This window comes from Rhinoraja longicauda, chromosome 8, assembly GCF_053455715.1.
Source record: "Rhinoraja longicauda isolate Sanriku21f chromosome 8, sRhiLon1.1, whole genome shotgun sequence".
NCBI lineage: Eukaryota > Metazoa > Chordata > Chondrichthyes > Rajiformes > Arhynchobatidae > Rhinoraja > Rhinoraja longicauda.
This window is the reverse complement of record NC_135960.1, coordinates 50,926,383-50,947,653: the sequence shown is the minus strand read 5'-3', so window position 1 is coordinate 50,947,653 and position 21,271 is coordinate 50,926,383. Positions and strand designations below refer to the sequence as shown.

At 38.9% G+C, this 21,271-nt stretch overlaps 1 protein-coding gene across 1 annotated transcript in view; it reads left to right on the top strand.

The window, feature by feature from the left end:
- col28a2a (collagen, type XXVIII, alpha 2a) overlaps nt 1-21,271 on the top strand; it is a 72,013-nt gene that overhangs the window by 6,378 nt on the left and 44,364 nt on the right. The window contains exons 4-12 of the mRNA XM_078404530.1: nt 293-352; nt 3,069-3,122; nt 3,237-3,281; nt 4,960-4,986; nt 6,404-6,448; nt 7,079-7,123; nt 12,815-12,868; nt 18,516-18,584; nt 20,192-20,260. Coding sequence (XP_078260656.1) covers nt 293-352; nt 3,069-3,122; nt 3,237-3,281; nt 4,960-4,986; nt 6,404-6,448; nt 7,079-7,123; nt 12,815-12,868; nt 18,516-18,584; nt 20,192-20,260 — 468 coding nt within the window. The remainder of the gene's footprint in view (nt 1-292; nt 353-3,068; nt 3,123-3,236; nt 3,282-4,959; nt 4,987-6,403; nt 6,449-7,078; nt 7,124-12,814; nt 12,869-18,515; nt 18,585-20,191; nt 20,261-21,271) is intronic.

Below are 21,271 nucleotides of genomic sequence, written 5' to 3'. Positions count from 1 at the left end.
GCACTAGTCGCTTCCTGGCATTTTGATACCTGCCCATTATTTATGTCTCCTTCCTCTCAGCCAATATTTTAATCTTTCAAACATTTCTCTTCAATCCTTAAGTTTTAACTTTAGTACAAGTCCCACGTTTGCCATCTGGAATTCTATATGTAATCTGTAACTTTGACCACTTCAGAAACCACATTCAGTTTTTATGTTCTTGAGTCACAAATTGATTTTTCCTTTAATTTTGATTTGTATGAAGGAAGCTGCATTGCATCTAATTTTATGATGATTTTTTAATTTGTTTCAGTGCCCCAAAACACCAAAGTGCTTTTGTGAAAAAGGAGAAAGAGGTCCAGCTGGTGCTGGTGTAAGTTTGTTATTCTAACGACCATGTACAATCTTTGCCAACTTGGCCTGATTTTAAATTTAAAGCCTTTCCTCATACTCCTGCCACTTTTCCTTAAAACGTTTATCTAATTCTCTTTTTGAAAACTACCACCAAGTCTTTTTCTGCCAACTATTAAGTGAATGCAAATATGTTTATTAAATATTTTATCCCCTTGTTAAGTCCAAATATTTTTATTGATCTCGTCTTACTTCAACCCTTTGGCCATTGGAAAATGTTTATCCTTGTTTACTTTAAGCGTTTAATGGTTTCAAACACCTCTCGCAAATCTCCCAATAGTTTTCCACATTGCAAGGAAAAGAGCTCTAGCTTCTCCATTCATTCTGGGTAACTAAAATTCTTATTTGCCAGGTCTTTTCAAGAAAATTTCATCTTGTCCTTGTTAAGCTTGTGATTAGTTTTGGGCACCACACTTTAGAATTGCGGTAGCTAAATCTAAACACAATATTTCAATAGGGCCAGACTGTTGCTTTATTTGGAGACATGAGTGCAAATGCTGAAATCTTGAGCTTAAATCAAACAACTGGAGGACCTCAGTGGGTCAGACAGCATTCGTGGAGGGAATAGAACAGACAACATTTTGTTCCTCCAACAGTCTGGTTTCTTTTTCTGCATTGTATAGATTTTAAAAACAATCATATCTGCCTCTGTTTTCAGGAGAGTTTTTAAACGGAGAAATCACTTTCAAGAGTTCTAGTTAACTACTGTTAACACTGCTTTAAGGCTGTTTTCCTTCTCGGAGCTGTATTCCAAAACCCACATTTCCCTCTCAGAAGAGATGTTGCGCTGGTTCCTGATGGAAATGTCTAATTTCCATTCTCTCTCATTTTCTCTCGATTTTCTTTCACTCTTTCTCTTTCTTACTTTCTTCCTCTCTTCCCCACTGTTCCTCTGGCAAATGTTATTGGAAATTCAGAAACTACCAAAAAATACCTTCTGTTGAGTGGGATTTAAGCCAACATTATTTTAATTAATTGAAAAGTTATTTTCATTGTCTACTAACTGTGATTAAAATGGAGCTGTAAAGATAATACTGGAAAGCCTCATGTTTCATTGATTTGAATAACGATAAGAGTTACTCAGTTTGCAATAATCGGCAGAAAAACTGCTCGCTGGCAGTATTACGATCTCGGGTTGAGACATGTCGTTCCTTTGAACAATAAATACCAATGTTACTATTACAAATCATTCGGTAGCATTGAGGTGACTTGTGTTTATGGAGCTAGGCAGCTGCTGTGCCACAAAACAGGTGTTGGAAAGTCAGATTCCTTGAATTCTCTCAGCTGTAATTTAAGTGTTTTTTACAATTTGAACGTTGTGTTTGTAAGCAAGATCGCAGAAAATCAGCGATCACTACAAAACAATGTAATTCCCGTTTTTAAGGTTTTTTTCTTCCAACAGTTATTTCATAGTGAGAAGTATGGTTCAAATAATAAAGCATGGTCCTCAACTGATTGAGTCTTGCTATTTTAATGAGATAATACAATGCAAGAATCAAGAGTGTTTAATAGTCATATGTACTGGCAATGAAATGTTTTGTTGTAACAGCTCATTGGCCTGTAAACACAATACATAGATAATATACAATAAACAAAACAAAAAAAAATTAATAACCCCAGTGAAAAACGCCTGATGTCCTTAGTGCAACCAATGATAGTTCATAGTTGAGGTTAGTGTAGTGGAATATTTAAGAGTCAGATGGTTATTGGGAAGAAGCTAATCTTGAACCTGGTTTCAGGCTCCGATACCTTCTACCTGATGACAGGAATAAAATGAGGGTGTGGCCAGGGTGGTGAGAATCCTTGATGCTGGCTGATTTTTGAGGCTGCAGCATTAGATCCCTTTGGCAGGGAGGTCAATGATTGACTAGACAGTGTCCACCAATTTCTGTAATTTTCTTCAATCCAGGGCATTTGAGTTGCCAAAACAGGCTGTGATTCCAGTCAATATACTCTACCATACACCTAGAGAAGTTCAAGAGAGTATTTGTAACATACTAAATCTCCTCAATCTTCTAAGGAAGAAAAGGCTTTGGTGGTCTTTCCTTATGATTGCATTATTGTGCTGGGCCCAGGAGATATCTTCAGAGATATATATGCATGTCCAGGAACTTAGTGTTATTGATTCTCTCCACTGCCAACCGGTCAATGAAGACAGGATCGTGGATCCTTGGCTTTCCCCTTTTAAAGTGAACTTTAGCCTTGTTGATGTTGAGAGCAAGATAGTTGTTTTGGCTCCAATCAGATCTTCAATCCCCCACCTACTCTCTTTCATCATTGCTCATTATTCGTGCAACAACGTCAGTGCTAGGAATACTTTCAAAGGTGATACTATTTAAATTTTCATGATTTAAGAAAAAGAAGAAGATTTTTTTAAAAAACTATTTTAATCTGTCCTTGACACTTAGCACATATTTCTATGATTCATTGTATGGTTATGTGCTATTGAGTGATTGTTGAATGAGGATGCACCTTGCATAGTGGCAAAAATTATGCGACTTCTACAGTATTAACAAAGTAGTAATATGCCCTTTTGTGTTGTTATTCACCTCTGTTGTTCAGAGGTTGATATCTAATAATTGACCATTACGATAGTGTGGTTATTTGTCTTTGAAATGTCAGAAATATAATTTTTCTTTCAAAACTAGTCAGATTAATGTCTTTTTCTGCTCTTTCAGGGGAAGAAAGGACGTCCTGGTGAGGATGGTGCTCCAGGTCCAAAAGGAAATAAGGTACCGTTGTTTTAAGTTATTGTGTTGAGAAAATAATCAGTCTTCTTGTGCCATATGTTATATTTTATTCCACAGCAACTTAATAGTTGATAACTGTAATATTGTGTTTATCAGGGTGAAGCAGGTCTCAGTGGAATTCCCGGACGGGATGGAGTGGAGGTACAATTTAACAAATCAACCTGCATTTGCAGCACCTTTCTTGTACTGAATGACTACCTGTGATGTACAGATGTATTCCCGATCTTCTAATTGACCTCATTGCAACCTGTACTTTTATGTCTACACCGGTTCTATATTCTGCACTTTATTTATTTTTTCGTTTGCATTACCTGTTGTACTCGTATATGTACATGATTACACTGACGTATGGTGTGATTTGGCTGGATAATAAGCAAAACGAGAGATTCTTTTCACTGTATCATAGTACGGGTCCACCATAGATTGTTGAGCATCCTTGGTTCCAGAACCTCTCTGGAGTATCTGCCGGACCAACCGAGTTCATGGCTTTGGGAGGGTGGGGGGTGGGGGGGGCGCCGAGAGACTGGCCTGCAAAGTCGGCCATGGAAGTCAAATAAGGGAATGAATCTGCTGGAGTTCCGAAGACCCAGCCGCATGCCGCAAATTCGTCAAGGACGTCCTGATAAGGCTGAGACCTGCCGCCTCATCCAGCCTAGGCGCCACATTTTCAGGGGGACTTCTGGAGGGAGGGGTGGGGCGGGGTGGATTTCAAGTGCGCTCTCATAATTTTGTCCAGATTAAAGGATCGGCCAGACCACCAGTTGCCGACTAAAAGGTGTTGGACATGTACACGTAACAATAGAATACCAACATGGCAAGTAGGTATTCATTATCTGGAACAACTGATGCTGGTTTATAAAAAATTTTTTAAATGACGCAAGATGCTGAAGTGGCTCAACGGGTCAGGCAGCAACCGTGGAGAGCTTTGATAGGTGACAATAGATACAAAATGCTGGAGTAATTCAGTGGGTCAGATAGCATCGCTTCTTCAGATGTCTCGACCTGGAATGTCACCAATTCCTTAGGTGACGTTTTGTGTCGGGACCCTTCAAGTCCAAGTCCAAGACCCAAAACGTCACTTTTCCATGTTCTCCAGCGATGCTGCCTGATTCGCTGTGTTACTCCAGCATTTTCTGTCTTTTTTTTGTATTATCACGAGCTATAATTGGCTGTTCATATCAACTCAATCCTGGACCTAGATTCGATTAGGTCATAGTTGAGCTGCACATCAACTTCATTTGACAGTACATCAACTTCATTTGAGAGTGATCAGCCATGATCGCATTGAATGGCGGTGCTGGCTCGAAGGGCTGAATGGCCTACTCCTGCACCTATTGTCTATTGTCTATTGACAGTCTTTGCTGCACGTTCATTCATATATTTCTCCACAAAATATCTACCATCTTTAAATATATGTCAATTTTATATCTTTCTTTCCTTAAAGTTACACAATGAACTACATTGCATATTATGACATAGAAAGGATCCCTACTTTGTCATAATGGGGGCCACATTATGTTATTTAAATAAAAGATTCCAATGAAAGGTAGTATTAACGTGTGGTGATCATGCCAATCTATATTCAAAAGCCATTAATTATTTGATTGTATATTTATTTAGATGAGCACAGAAAAGACCAACTATTTTTTTCATTGTATCATATGATAAAATGCACACAAAAATAAGTTTGTTAGTATTTTTTTAATTGATTATTTGGAGCTGATGGCTTTGTGTCAGGAAGTATTCTGCAATTTATGCAGTATTATTTATGTTGTTAAATATTTACATTGCTAAAGAGTTATTTTATTCTCATTTATAGGGTAGAGCTGGTTACAAGGGTGAACAGGTATGTAGAATGACTGAAACACTTTATTTAGAAGGCCTTGGTCCACATTGCTAGGCAACACCAGCATTGGAAATCAGCATTATTTCCTGATCAAATCAAGAAATAATAATAGGCGATGTTAATTTTGGGGTTTAATGCTTAATTTTTTTTAAATATGAGGCTGGGTTTGCTAGCATACTATAAGATATATATATATATATATATATATATATTTGTTATGGGAGGTGGCATAGCTAGCAATCAGTAACAATTTGCTAAAACTAATTTAAGACCATGACAACAATCATGTTTTATTTGATATACTTGAGAAACTAAATAAGACAGAGAGATGAAATGTTCTCAGAATAGGTAGCAAATGTGAATTTGCCATATGTGTCCATTTCTATTTAATTTCATTTTCTTATTTAGGCATGAAAATTATTTGGTGTAAAAATGTGCATTTGCTTCTAACACAAAAAGCAATGATGGCTCTTCCTTAGAAAATTATATTTGTTTTTCTGACAATCTTGCTACATGGTTTAAAAGTATTAATCTTGGTTTAAGGAAAAACTGCACTAAAACCATGGTTATCTAGTACTTGCCAGACTTCACAGGTGCGTGTTCATCAAATTTGTTGGTATGCTTGATGTCACCCCAACCACTCTTCAACATTGACCTGATCTCAACCCTATCTTCCCTCCATAGATCCAGTGCTCTTTCTAAAGTGCTGGTTGTGTGAGGATTCTACCTTGACACAGATTCCATAAATGTGCAGAAACATTAATGTGAAGATTTTTAAAAAAAAGTTTGTTAATAAGCTGATGGTGATTATATCCAACCCTCCAAGAAATAAAATAATCAAAATAAATGTGGAATGTTGAACTATATAACCAAGGGGGCAATTAAGTAAGGTAGTGGAATGTAACGTAGTGAAATTTGTCAAGTCGATGAACAGACAAATGAAAAAAAACCCACTTTGAATAAACCAAAATAGAGTGATAAAGGTGACATTTGGAAACATTTAAGAAGCAATTAAAAAACATTTGGACAGGAACATGGATAGGATAGATTTAGAGGGATTTGGGCCAAATGCGGGAAGGTTGGACTGGTGTAGATGGGGCATGTTTGTCGGCATGGGCAAGTTGGGCCCAAGGGCTTGTTTCCATGCTGTATGATTCTGTGACTAATTGTGCTGTTGAGGTGAGGAGCTGGGATAGGAGGATTGGGGGGAGTGTTAGAAACTTTTGGAATGGATGAATTAGAATGAGAATGGATTTCTGTTTCCATAAATAATTGTAAGACCATATTTATTGAGAGAAAAATGAATTCATTAACATCCATGATTCTGCAATTGCTAAAGTGTTCTGGATCACTAAATAATTCCCAATTGCTCAAAGTGACCAATACTTTAAATTGTAACTTTGCTTTTAATTCAAAGGGTGAAAGAGGCATATGTGGCCTTCCAGGAACCAAAGGTGACCGGGTATGTACCCCTTTTAGTTCTATTCAAATTGTTTATAGCAAGACATAACTCGGCTATTCAAAATCTATATCAACAATTTGGCTGGAGGGATTAAATGTTGTATCCAAATTTAGATGATTTAGATGTTCTTGAATGGACTGCATGGCTTACTCGCATTCCTTTTTCTTACCTTTTTACGTAATTGTTTAACATGTATGTTTGGCCAATATATTAATATTTTTATACATTTTACCTTCGAGGTGGCACAGCTGATAGAGCTGCTGCTTCACAGCACTAGAGACCTGGGTTTGATCATGACCTAGGATGCTAACTACGTGGGGTTTGCATGTTCTCCCCGTGACCACATGGGTTTCCTTCGGGTGCTCTGGTTTCCTTCCATGTCCCAAAGACATGCAGTTTTGTAGTTTAATTGGCCTCTATAAATTGTCCCGAGTGTGTAGAGAATGAATGTGATAGTGGGATTATATAGAACTAGCATGAACAGGTGACTCGGAGGTCCGAATGGCCTGTTTCCATGCTGCATCTTTCCATCAATTAATTCAAATAGACTTAATAGATTATCCATTTGTAGAAAAGGAATAAATCAGAATGTGTGTGCTAGAATTTCAGTGTTGTCTTTTTTCTCAACAGGGTTCAGAAGGTCCATCTGGTCCCAAGGGACTGAGAGGAGCTCAGGTTAAAACAAATATTAATTAAAGCTTATAGAGTGTATCTTCATTGCTAGAGATGGTTGGATAATCAAAATTAAAATCTCATAGACATCATGCTTGCACATATAACATAGTTCTAAAGCAAAGATACTAGAGGAGCAAGATGAAGCACTCCGTCGAAATCGCCTATACTGAAGTGTAATACACAAAGGAGTGTAACGTCCGCCACTTTAGTAAGCAAAACCTGCCGTTCGATATGCCTCTCGCAGTGTAATCATTGTTTTGGGGAACAGTATGTGTGACGATGCCACTAAAATGCAGAGAATATCTCATCTATCAATTCACAATAGACAATAGGTGCAGGAGTAGGCCATTTGGCCCTTCGAGCCAGCACCGCCATTCAATGTGATCATGGCTGATCATTCACAATCAGCACCCCGTTCCTGCCTTCTCCACATATCCCCTGACTACGCTATCATTAAGAGCTCTATCTGGCTCTCTCTTGAAAGCATCCAGAGAATTGGCCTCCACTGCCTTCTGAGGCAGAAAATTCCACAGATTTACAACTCTCTGACTGAAAAAGTTTTTCCTCATCTCCGTTCTAAATAGCCTATCCTTTATTCTTAAACTGTGGCCCCTGGTTCCGGACTCCCCCAACATTGGGAATATGTTTCCTGCCTCTAGCGTGTCCAATCCCTTAATAATCTTATATGTTTCAATAAGATCCCCTCTCATCCGTCTAAATTTCAGAGTATACAAGCCCAGTCGCTCCAGTCTCTCAACAGTTCCGCCATTCCTGGAATTAACCTCGTGAATCTACGCTGCACTCCCTCAATAGCAAGAATGTCCTTCCTCAAATTTGGAGACCAAAACTGCACACAATACTCCAGGTGTGGTCTCACTAGGGCCCTGTACAACTGCAGGAGGACCTCTTTGCTCCTATACTCAACTCCTCTTGTTATGAAGGCCAACATTCCATCCGATTTCTTCACTGCCTGCTGTACCTGCTTGCTTACTTTCAGTGACTGATAACTAGGACACCCAGATCTCCTTGTACTTCCCCTTTTCGTAACGTCCGCCATTTTAGTAGGCAAAACCTGCCGTTCGCTATGCCTCTCGCAGAGTAATCAGTGTTTTGGGGGAACAGTAGAAACATAGAAAATAGGTGCAGGAGTAGGCCATTCGGCCCTTCGAGCCTGCACCGCCATTCAATATGATCATGGCTGATCATCCAGCTCAGTAACCTGTACCTGCCTCCTCTCCATACCCCCTGATCCCTTTAGCAAAAAGGGCCCCATCTAACTCCCTCTTAAATATAGCCAATGAACTGGCCTCAACTACCTTCTGTGGCAGAGAATTCCACAGACTCACCACTCTCTGTGTGAAGAAATGTTTTCTCATCTCAGTCCTAAAAGACTTCCCCCTTATCCTTAAGCTGTGACCCCTGGTTCTGGACTCCCCCAACATCGGGAACAATCTTCCTGCATCTAGCCTCTCCAACCCCTTAAGAATTTTATATGTTTCTATAAGATCCCCCCTCAGTCTTCTAAATTCCAGCGAGTACAAGCCTAGTCTATCCAGTCTTTCTTCATATGAAAGTCCCGCCATCACAGGGATCAGTCTAGTGAACCTTCTCTGTACTCCCTCTAAGGCAAGAACGTCTTTCCTCTGATTAGGAGACCAAAACTGCACACAATACTCCAGGTGCGGTCTCACCAAGGCCCTGTACAACTGCAGTAGAACCTCCCTGCTCCTAAACTCAAATCCTCTTGCTATGAATGCCAACATACCATTCGCTTTCTTCACTGCCTGTTGCACCTGCACGCTTGCTTTCAATGACTGGTGCACCATGACACCCAGGTCACGTTGTATCTCCCCTTCTCCTAATCGTTCACCATTCAGGTCATTGCTTTCCTGTTCTTGCCGCCAAAGTGGATAACCTCACATTTATCCACATTATATTGCATCTGCCATGCATTTGCCCACTCGCCTAATCTAGCCAAGTCACTCTGCAGCCTCCTAGCATCCTCCTCGCAGCTAACACTGCCACCCAGCTTCGTGTCATCCGCAAACTTAGAGATGTTGCATTCAATTCCCTCGTCCAAATCATTAATATACACTGTAAATAACTGGGGTCCCAGCACTGAGCCTTGCGGTACCCCACTAGTCACTGCCTGCCATTCTGAAAAGGACCCGTTTATTCCTACTCTTTGCTTCCTGTCCGCCAACCAATTTTCTATCCACCTCAACACTGAACTCTCAATACCGTGTGCTTTAAGTTTGTACACCAATCTCCTATGTGGGACCTTGTCGAAGGCCTTCTGAAAGTCCAGATATAACACCTCGACTGGTTCTCCCTTATCCACTCTACTAGTTACATCCTCGAAAAATTCTATAAGATTCGTCAGACATGATTTGCCTTTTGTAAATCCATGCTGACTTTGTCCGATGATTTCACCACTTTCCAAATGTGATGCTATCACATCTTTAATAACTGACTCTAGCATTTTCCCCACTACCGATGTTAGGCTAACTGGTCTATAATTCCCTGTTTTCTCTCTCCCTCCCTTTTTAAAAAATGGGGTTACATTAGCTACCCTCCAGTCCTCAGGAACTACTCCAGATCTAAGGAGTTTTGAAAAATTATCACTAATGCATTCACTATTTCTGAGGCTACTTCCTTAAGCACTCTGGGATGCAGCCTATCTGGCCCTGGGGATTTATCTGCCTTTAATCCATTTAATTTACCTAACACCACTTCCCGACTAACCTGGATTTCCCTCAGTTCCTCCATCTCATTAGACCCCCGGTCCCCCGCTATTTCCGGCAGACGGTTTATGTCTTCCTTAGTGAAGACAGAACCAAAGTGTTTGTTCAATTGGTCTGCCATCTCCTTGTTCCCTATGATCAATTCACCTGTTTCCGACTGCAAGGGACCTACATTTGTCTTAACAAATCTTTTTTTCTTCACATGTCTATAAAAGCTTTTGCAGTCAGTTTTTATGTTCCTTGCCAGTTTTCCCTCGTAATCTATTTTCCCTTTCCTAATTAAGACCATAATGGTATGTGTGATGATACCATTAAAATGCAGAGAATATTTCATCTATCAATTCACAATAGACAATAGGTGCAGGAGTAGGCCATTTGGCCCTTCGAGCCAGCACCGCCATTCAATGTGATCATGGCTGATCATTCACAATCAGTACCCCGTTCCTGCCTTCTCCCCATACCCCCTGACTCTACGCTATCATTAAGAGCTCTATCTAGCTCTCTCTTGAAAGCATCCAGAGAATTGGCTTCCACTTCCTTCTGAGGCAGAGAATTCCACAGATTTACAACTCTCTGACTGAAAATGTTTTTCCTCATCTCCTTTCTAAGTTGCCTACCCCTTATTCTTAAACTGTGGCCCCTGGTTCTGGACTCCCCCAACATTGTGAACATGTTTCCTGCCTCTAACGTGTTCAAACCCTTAATAATCATATGTTTCAATAAGATCCCCCCTCATCCTTCTAAATTCCAGAGTATACAAGCCTAGTCGCTCCAGTCTTTCAACATACGACAGTCCCGCCATTCTGGGAATTAACCTAGTGAACCTACGCTGCATGCCCTCAATAGCAAGAATGTCCTTCCTCAAATTTGGAGACCAAAACTGCACACAATACTCCAGGTGCGGTCTCACTAGGGCCCTGTACAACTGCAGAAGGACCTCTTTGCTCCTATACTTAACTCCTCTTGTCATAAAGGCCAACATGCCATTAGCTTTCTTCACTGCCTGCTGTACCTGCATGCTAACTTTAAGTGACTGATGAACAAGGACACCCAGAACTCTTTGTACTTCCCCATTTCCTAACTTGACACCATTCAGATAATAATCTGCCTTCCTGTTCTTAACACCAAAGTGGATAACCTCACATTTATCCACATTAAACTGCATCTGCCATGCATCTGCCCACTCACACAACCTGTCCAAGTCACCCTGCATCTTCATAGCATCCTCCTCACAGTTCACACTGCCACTCAGCTTTGTGTCATCCGCAAATTTGCTGTTACTTTTAATCCCTTCATCTAACTCATTAATGTATATTGTAAATAGCTACGGTCCAAGCACCGAGACTTGCGGTACCCCACTAGTCACTGCCTGCCATTCTGAAAGGGACCCGTTAATCCCTACTCTTTGTTTCTTGTCTGCCAACCAATTTTCTATCCATGTCAGCACCCTACCCCTAATACCATGTGCTCTAATCTTGCCCACTAATCTCCTATGTGGGACCTTATCAAAGGCTTTCTAAAAGTCCAGGTACACTACATCCACTGGCCCTCCCTTGTCCATTTTCCTAGTTACATCCTCAAAAGAATTCCAGAAGATTAGTCAAGCATGATTTCCCCTTCGTAAATCCATGCTGACTCGGAACGATCCTGTTACTTCTATCCAAATGTTCTGCAATTTCTTCTTTTATAATTGACTCCAGCATCTTCCCCACCACTGATGTCAGGCTAACTGGTCTATAATTTCCCGTCTTCTCTCTCCCTCCTTTCTTAAAATGTGGGATAATATTAGCTACCCTCCAATGCACAGGAACTGATCCTGAATCTATAGAACATTGGAAAATGATCACCAATGCGTCCACGATTTCTAGAGCCACTTCCTTAAGTACCCTGGGATGCAGACCATCAGGCCCTGAGGATTTATCAGCCTTCAGTCCCATCAGTCTACTCAACACCATTTCCTGCTTAATGTGAATTTCCTTCAGTTCCTCTGTTACCCTAGGACCTCTGTCCACTAGTACATTTGGGAGATTGTTGGTGTCTTCCTTAGTGAAGACGGATCCAAAGTACCTGTTCAACTTGTCTGCCATTTCCTTGTTCCCCATAATAAATTCACCTGCTTCTGTCTTCAAGGGACCCATGTTTGTCTTAATTATTTTTTTCCTCTTCACATACCTAAAGAATTTTGTTATTTTTCTTTTTAAATGTTTCTGCCTACTAAAATGGCGCCATGACATACTACGGTTTTTAGGGTCGAATGGTCTATCTTGCGCTGCTCTATTATTTTTGTTCTAAATCTTAGCTCATTAGTATGGGACAACTCAACAGTGCAACCATTTAGACATCTGAATTTTATGTATGAGTATGAATTGCCATTTTGACTATGTCACCTGTCCACACTTTCCTTCATAAGCAGAAGAGAAGAAAATCATCAGAATTGCTCTAAATGAAGAGAGTGATGTAAAATAGATTACTAAAAAATCGTAATGACAATTTCAATCATTCGGAAAACATTGCAACCAAATCACCACTATCAATTATTGCCACTTCCTCCCTATTATTTCTTTAAGAAATTAGAATACTTTCAAGAGTAAGAAATAAGAATCCTTTTAAGAATACCTATTTGCCAGTTGGAAGTATGTAGCAATCTATTTCTAAAACCTCAATGTGACACTAATAATTAAATACAATTTTACTATTTGCCACAGGTAACTTTAAACAATGTTTTTATAATTCATAAGCAATTCTTTGAGATTATTTTAGAATAAAATATCTGCTTGGTATGACTTTATTTTGGTATTATTCATACTTTTTAACATGAATTATTGTAATTATTTTGCATAATAAGTAAATGGTGCAACGAGTTGTGGAACCAAAATTGCCTTTCAGACAAACAAGAAGTCACGCTAGCATTCACAAAGTGCTAATTTTATTTTATGCTACACTTAAGGGTTATCCTGGACCTTCTGGAGAACAAGGGCCTGAAGGTATTCAAGGACAAAAGGTAATTATATTTGTTTTAGAATTCTTTCTATTAACGTGCAGCAAGAAGATACTGAAAATAAATTTGAGTATTGTTAGAAAATCCTAGCTCCGAATTCTTAAGTCGTGTAAATAATTTTATTTTTGATCTTGTTATTTTCAGTTTTAAGTGTATAGCTTTTCAGTTCTGTGGTAAGTTAGAGAAGTGGCTTTATTTTGTCTAATCACTGCTGATTGGGGAAAAAAGAATGATCAAAATTTCCCAAACATTTGCGGGCTGCTTAAGTGCTTTGCATGGGGTAGTGATATAGATGGACCAAGTCAAGAGTTCTTTGCTTGTGGAGTAATAATTTGTGCTATTTCAAGTTTAATAGCTCTAGCAGGAACTGTTCAAAAATATACCTTCTGAGATCATCTATTATTTTTGTCGAACGGCCTCTATCATATTTTTTTAACCCGTTTTTTGAGATGTGCAGGGCATCTCTGAAGATGCATACAACCATATTTATATCAATTTTTATACAAATTATCACGACAAATAGGAAGTCTATCACTTCTATACTCCATACACAAGAACATTCGTGGCATTGGAAGAATATCAATGAAAAATATTGTTCATTATTAGTCCAGATTGTCCTGGATGGATTTTATCATCCTATTTGTAATTACATTGCATAGGCAAGTTTGAGACACAAGGTAAATTGGTTTGAGTGTGGAAGAAATAAGGCTAAATATAGGTAAAATAAGTTCCAGTGATTAAATGAAATTAAGATTTGTGCTAAAAGGCTAAAATCCTGAAATCCTGATTGGCATGCTGACAGAAATAAGGAGTGCCAACCATCAGTGCCTTTGGCAAGAAATGAGTTCCAATGTGGGTTGGAAGAGGAATCTGGGATGAGTAGCAAAGGGAGGTTCAAAAGAAAATAAAGTGACTATAAGAAACTCAGTTTGCAGAGTAATGATTGGAAAAGATTTGCCTATAATTGCCCTATAAGAATTGCAAGAGGGAGACAAGTGAGGTTTTCTATTCTTTAATAGCTTGAAGTTTAAAGTATTGTTGTCGGGCAAGAAAATTGAGTATACAAAAGAGGAAACCAAATTAGGAATATCTTCAGATTATTTGTGCAAATTATATTTAAGAATATGGGAGATAGTAAGACTAAAAATTTCAAAACTTTAAGGAGGACTAAGTATGTATTCATCAAAATGTAAATAATTTCTTATTCTTGGTTAGACATGGGTGGAATGTGAAGAAGACTTGGGGTGATTAAAATTAACTCTCTGCTTCCAGAATGAAACCTACACCAAATTTGGGTTAAATCCTAATTACTTTGCTGCCCGTGAGCTGTGGGATACTTTTCAAAGGTTCCCTGGCTCTAGGTTGGTGGAAGAATTTGTCTTCTGGAGTTCTAAGTAGGTTGAGCTGACCGTATTATGGAACCACTGCAAGCTGTGACTAGACCCTGCCCATTTCCATTCTCTACCTTCCCACCCACACCCACCCACACCTTTCCCAACATCTGCTTAGAGATCAGTTTAGATGTCTTCCACCATTAAGATTCAATGGGATACAGCAAAATCGATTGCCTGGCCTGAGTATTTGAGCTTAAGTTATTTACTCGGTTATTTAAACTTTTAATATTTTAGGATGTATCTGAAATTGCTCAAAATTCTAAAGTAATCATGAACTATTTGGGATCGTTTGAATTTGTTTTAAAAGCTGATCATCGATCATGCATAGTTAATTACAAGCGTGCACACAATTTTTATGAACAGGAATCTATGTGCGATCATTTTCCTTGAAATTAGTTATTTTTATAGGCAATGATGGAAATCTATACTTGTGTATTGTTTTTTTCTTTGATATTCTACAGAAAGAACATAATAAATCGTGTCAGCATTTCAAATGAATGCTGAAATAGTGATGATGACATTTTTGCTAATGGATTTGAAGTTCAGTGATAAGTTCAGGATCAGTATTTGCCTCTGGCATGACATTCATAAATCATTGTTCCCAACTGATAATATTACCAAACTAACCTTTCTAACTGCGTCCAACTGTTAATATTATCAGGCATTTTCAAGCATTGTTAGATGCAACTTAGTTTAGTTGAGAGATACCGCATGGAGATACCGCAAGGAAATAGGCCTGTTAGCCGATCAAGTCCAAGTTGACCATCTGAAAGAAAGCTAATGGCATGTTGGCCTTCATAACATGAGGAGTTGAGTGTAGGAGCAAAGAGGTCCTTCTGCAGCTGTTCAGGGCCCTGGTGAGACCATACCTGGAGTATTGTGTGCAGTTTTGGTCTCCTAATTTGAGGAAGGACATTCTTACTATTGAGGGAGTGCAGCGATGGTTCACGAGGTTAATTCCTGGGATGGTGGGACTGTCATATGATGAAAGAATGGAGCGACTGGGCTTGTATTCACTGGAATTTAGAAGGATGAGAGGGGATCTTGTAGAAACATATAAAATTATTAAGGGATTGGACACGCTAGATGCAGGAAATATGTTCCCAATGTTGGGGGAGTCCAGAGGCCACAGTTTAAGAGTAAGGGGTAGGCCATTTAGAACTGAGATGAGGAAAAACTTTTTCACCCAGAGAGTTATGAATTTGTGGAATTCTCTGCCTCAGAAGGCAGTGGAGGCCGATTCACTGAATGTATTCAAAAGAGAGTTAGATGGAGCTTTTACGGCTAGTGGAATCAAGGGATATCAGAAGAAGGCATGGTATATGGGGTACTGATTGTGGATGATCATCCATGATCACATTGAATGTTGGTGCTGGCACGAAGGACCGAATGGCCTATTCCTGCACCTATTGTCTGTGTCTATGATCACATATTCATTCTAGTTCCATGTTACCCCAATTTCTCATTCACACCCTAAACATTAGGGGTAAATTTACTGAGGTCTATTAATCCACAAACCTGCATGGTTTTGGGATGCAGGAAGAAACCGGAGCACTTGGCGGAATCCCATGTGAAAAACTCCACACACACGCACTCCATGAAATATTTGCAATTCAAATTCTAAATTTGAGTGAAGATTTCAAAAACTGCATGGTTACAGTTCCAATCATGAGACTAATAAACCATTTAAAATATTATGCCATTTGGTGAGTCGATAGCAGGATGGCATTAAATTCAATTTGAATAAGTTGAAAATTCCAGAATTTTAAAGGTTTCAAGTTATAAATGCTTCTTTGGTGTCATCACAAGAATGATCCCAGGAATGAGTAGGTTAACCAATGATGAGCGTTTGTCGGCACTGGGCCTGTACTCGCTGGAGATTAGAAGAATGAGGGGGGACCTCATTGAAACATGCAGAATAGTGAAAGGCTTGAATAAAGTTGATGTGGAGAGGATGTTTCCACTAGTGAGAGAGTCTAGGATTAGAGGTCATAGCCTCAGAATTAAAGGACATTCTTTTAGGAAGGCGATGAGGAGAAATTTCTTTAGTCAGAGGGTGGTGAATCTGGAATTATTTGCCACAGAAGGCTGTAGAGGCCGTAAGTGGATATTTTTAAGGCAGAAATAGATAGATTTTTGATTAGTACAGGTGTTAGAGGTTATGGGGAGAAGGTAAGAGAATGGGTTTAGGAGGGAGAAATAGATCAGCCATGATTGAATGGTGGAGTAGACTTGATGGGCCGAATGGCCTAATTCTACTCCTATCACTTATGACCCTATGATTTGAAGGCAAGCGTTTTCCTTTGATAGGAGACAAAGGTTTTACAGGTCTAGGAATGTCATGGACTCTTGTCCAGCAATATATGCATCCATGTTCTTGGAAATTGCTGATGTGTTATTTCCTAAAGTGAAATAGCCTTGAACTTGAGCAATAGCCCTGTGGCAGCAACCTGAGTGATGAGCATAGCTGGTGGGTTAAGCATTGTATGGAGAATGAATTAATGAATTCTATATACATGCAGGTGCTGAGAATATAGGTGATTAGGAAGTGAAATATGAACTTGTAGGATGAGCGAATGAATGTAAATATATCTTCCTTGCTCACAGAAGACAGGCTTTGCACATCAGGTTTATAGGAGACGTGATTAATTTGATTTGGGCACTCCATAAAGGCAGACTGGATGCCTTAAAAATCATTCAGGAATGCTCAAAAAACTTTCTGTATTTGCAAAGATCAATTCAAAACAGGGGCCTGTCCTGCATCCTAGGCTAGACCTGCTTCCATCTTGCATGTAAACACAAGGAACTGCAGATGCTGGAATATTGTGTAGAACAAAGTGCTGCAGTTACTCAGCAGGTCAGGCATCATCTCTGGAGGATGTGGAGAGACAATGTTTTGGGTCAGGACCCTTCTTCAGACTAATTGTAGTAGGGAGAAGAAATCAGAAAAAAGAGGGTTGGGTGCAGGACAAAGCCAGGGAAATTATATGAGGATACTAGTGAGGGTGAGTGGACAAAGGCTAGAGATGAAAAGGAGACAAAAGGATGACAATTAAATGTAAATTCAGAGGAAGGGTTGTAGGTGGAAGGGGATAAGGGGAAGGGGGGCTGGATTAAGGAAGAAATTGGTTCACATCGAGTTAGAGTACAGTTTACTGAGTGAGAGAAGGGCTGCACAGTCAGAGGGTGTGAGATTGAAGTGGATAGATAACTTGTCTTTAACAAAGTGCCAGCAAGAGTACCTTTAGAATTTGCTGCTGCACTCTATATCTTACACTTTCTTACTACATCAACTCTCTACCTGGAGAAATACGCCATAAGGAGAGTTGAAATTGACATGGTTATTGAATGGCTTTTCCCCATCTCTGCTGTTTTAACTTGCACATGGTGTAGAGCAGCCAAGGTTTCTGCCTGAATCAACTGGGAACATAATTATTTAATGTATGTTGGGACTTAAGAAGTTCATAGGGTCCTAATGTAATTTAAATTACCTACTGATGCAGCACTGTGGATGCTTTATGTAACAAAGTCTGGAAGTCAAGAAGAGAACCCAAAAAGCAAGTTTGAAATTACTCTTAGAAAACTAGATGGAGAAGGTCTACATCTTTGGTATCAACAGGATGACTGCTACTAGTCGGGTCCAGCTTATTGTCCTTCCCTCTCACCTCACCGCAAACACCTCCCTATAAATATCTGTTATGAAGTACAACCTTTGAACTACGTGATTTTGCACCTGCCTAAAGAGGGATGTTCATCCAGCGACTAGCGTCTACTGATGGCATTTATTGAGACCATGGCATGGATGTCGTGTAATTATCCCATTGGAAATCTATTGCTCCTGGGTTAAAACCAGCCCCACAGTATCTTGCTTTCTCTGCTAATTTTCTCCTTGCACGATTCCTGCCGATACTGGGAATTACTAACAACAACAAAGTAAATGGATTGTTTTGAGAAGACAACCCCATATAATTTCCTTGCTTAGAACTGTTGATTAGTTCTGAATCTCCTTGGTCGATTTGATTTGGCCTAAATATTTTCCTTCGAAAGATGACTGGGTATAATTTATACAGTTCTTTTGTAATTTAATTAATGTTAAAAATCATATTGGATGTTATGTATTTTTCATCACAGTGGAAATTGAGCAATAACAAATGCTTGCCATAATATGGCAAAAGGCAATTTGACCTTTTAACATTCATCTCTCAGTAATGAAGCAACTTTGTTGAAGAAAATTATCAATCGTTTTCTTTTATCAGGGTGAACGTGGACTTCTTGGACTACCTGGCTTAGGTGGTGAAACTGGAATTGGTCTTCCTGGCCCAAAGGTAAAGGAGTATATTTGTAAGCAGGGAATTACAGGTCTCAAATCAAATGTAAGTTATGTATGGACTGGAGTTAATAGCAAATCGGAAAAAAAACAAAGTCAATATTACTCATAGTTTTAGAAGTACGGAGAGACGTTTATAATACTGCATGTTTCACATGTCTATCTTTTTTAAAAATCACTTAGTTCATGCATGGTGGAAAATGTGTACAATTGCACCATCAAATAGTAAACTCTATGTATTTAAACAGAAAATGTTGGAAATCTTCTTTAGGTCAGGTAACATCTGTGAACAGAGAAACAGAATCAACCTGCTGATCGTTCTAGCATTTTATCTCGGACTACCTTTTATCTCGGACTACCTTCATCTATATTTACTTTGATATTGTGGATAGCTGTTTGTCTGTTAAGTTACGTTGAAATCTTGAGCAAAACACAAAGTGCTGGAGGAATTTAGTCGGTCAGGCAGCATCTATGGAGGAAATGGATAGGTGATATTTCTGGTTGGGATGCTTCAGACTGGCTATCGGATCAATGCCCTTGCGTCAGATGTCCATGGAGTGAACTTGTAGAGTCAAGCTAATTTATAAAGTGGGAAATATGGGGAAAGGCTAGAATGGTGAAAGCAGTAAACATGGTGAGTAAACTTATTTTTTAAGGTAGGTGGAAAACTTTGTGTCCAGATGTACACTGTAAGAATTTGAATTCAATAAAGATTCCAAAGGACTTTCTTCTAATTAGATTAATGTGCTGACCTCCTTGATTAAAATGTGCTCCCTCAATGGACCTCCAAATCTGAATTTCCAATTTTCACATTTCACGTGGAGCACCCATTTGTAATGTTGGTGACCCATTGTAGTTTTAGTATTATTGCAGCAGAAGATAATTATTTTTTCTATTGCTTTAATAAAATTACTCAAAACACAGAGTGGTAGCAAAACAACATTTTTAAAGGACACTTGGATAGGTACATGAATAGGAAAGGTTTAGAGGAGTAACAAGCAAATGTGTGAAAATAAGGCTACCTTAGAAGGGCATCTTAGTTGGCATGGACAAGTTGGGCCGAGGGGCCTGTTTCCATGTTGTATGACTCTCTGACTCTATAAAATGTCAAAAAATATTTGTAAGTCACAATATAAGCTGAGACCTTTCCTACATTATCATAGCTGCAAAGTAAGTAATTTGAAGTTGTTCATCATTTATTGATTAATGTCATCTTATCTAGTTTTCCATTATTGGGGTGTGGATTGACAATATCTATACTAGTGATGCAAATGGTGGACTTTAGATGAGGTACTTCATATCTGTAAAGAAACTAGTTATCAATAGGGCGTAGCACCATTCTTGCAAGCTACTCTATTATATTAACCTCAACTAAATGTAGTCTAAACATTTTAACAGGCATGATCTTCTTTATACAATCACGAAAATGTTGTAGTCGCTACTATGTTTTTTGTTCCAACTAAATGTGCAGGAATCCAGGCTACATTTCATTCACATAATAGAAGATGGGTTTCTATAAAATAGTTATATTTTTATTGAAAAAATGAACATATGTAATCCAAAGAAACCTGTACTTGGTGTTCAATTTGCCTTTCTTTGGTTAAGGGTGACATTGGCTTCCCCGGAAGACCTGGGCCTGTTGGCCCACCAGGGATTGGTGAACCTGGATTGTCAGTAAGTCAGATACTGCATATGAAAGACTTGCCAAATATTGTCAACACAGACAGTTACACATATAACTAAAAATATTCCAAAGTGACACATGCTGGGGAGACTGGATATTCAAAAAAAATAGGATAGATTTTTCATGTATCATCTGTGACAAAATATTTTATATACCCCTAATATTCTATTTTGCCCACATATTCTACCATTCAGTGAATTGAATATGAATTAAAACTGCCAGTCTTACCATTTAAATTTCAATCTTGCTCCCTTTTACCTTGTCTCTGCAATACAGGCATTTTGTTTAATGATATGCAGCCTAGTTTTAAAATTGTCTTCTGTGTTAAGGAATCCTTCTGGAATGATTTAATGGCTGAAAAATGAAAAGATCATTTGTGGATTACCTTGATCGTATTAATCCTAAACAAACAAGGAACTGCTATGACTTGTTTATCCCTTAGAATTCCTGATGTTAGAAGTGAAATTATAGAGCGACTTACTCAGTATTAATCTCTGCTCAAAAGAACAAGTAGTGGCTTGAATAGGTGACCAAATAATTATAGTGTAGGTTCAACTTTAGTTTCTATTCAATTGATGCTTGAACAATATCATTGAGGTACTTTTATGTAAAACAAAAAAAAAGAATGATACTATTTAATTATTTACAACATGATATATGCTCTATGGATATGTTTTCAGTAAAACATAAAGAAGAAAAATTTCAAATGGTATGTGTAAAATTATCACAATCTGATGTGCAGAATATCCCAATCCCCTTCACCTAATCCTACCCTTGTTTCAGCAAGCAAGTACTCAGGACCATTACTTAACATGTTAACCTAGACCCTGTGGGCTGCGCAGGGCCTGCAATTTCTTGGTCACAATGGTCAAAATCTACCTAGTGCTTTCCAATGTATGTTGTGCAGCTGACCATCTCGCTGTGGCAGAACACAAGATGTTTTAATGTATTGACTGTGTCCAACAAGAGCTATAGCAGCCACCAATTTCTACTGAATGAGA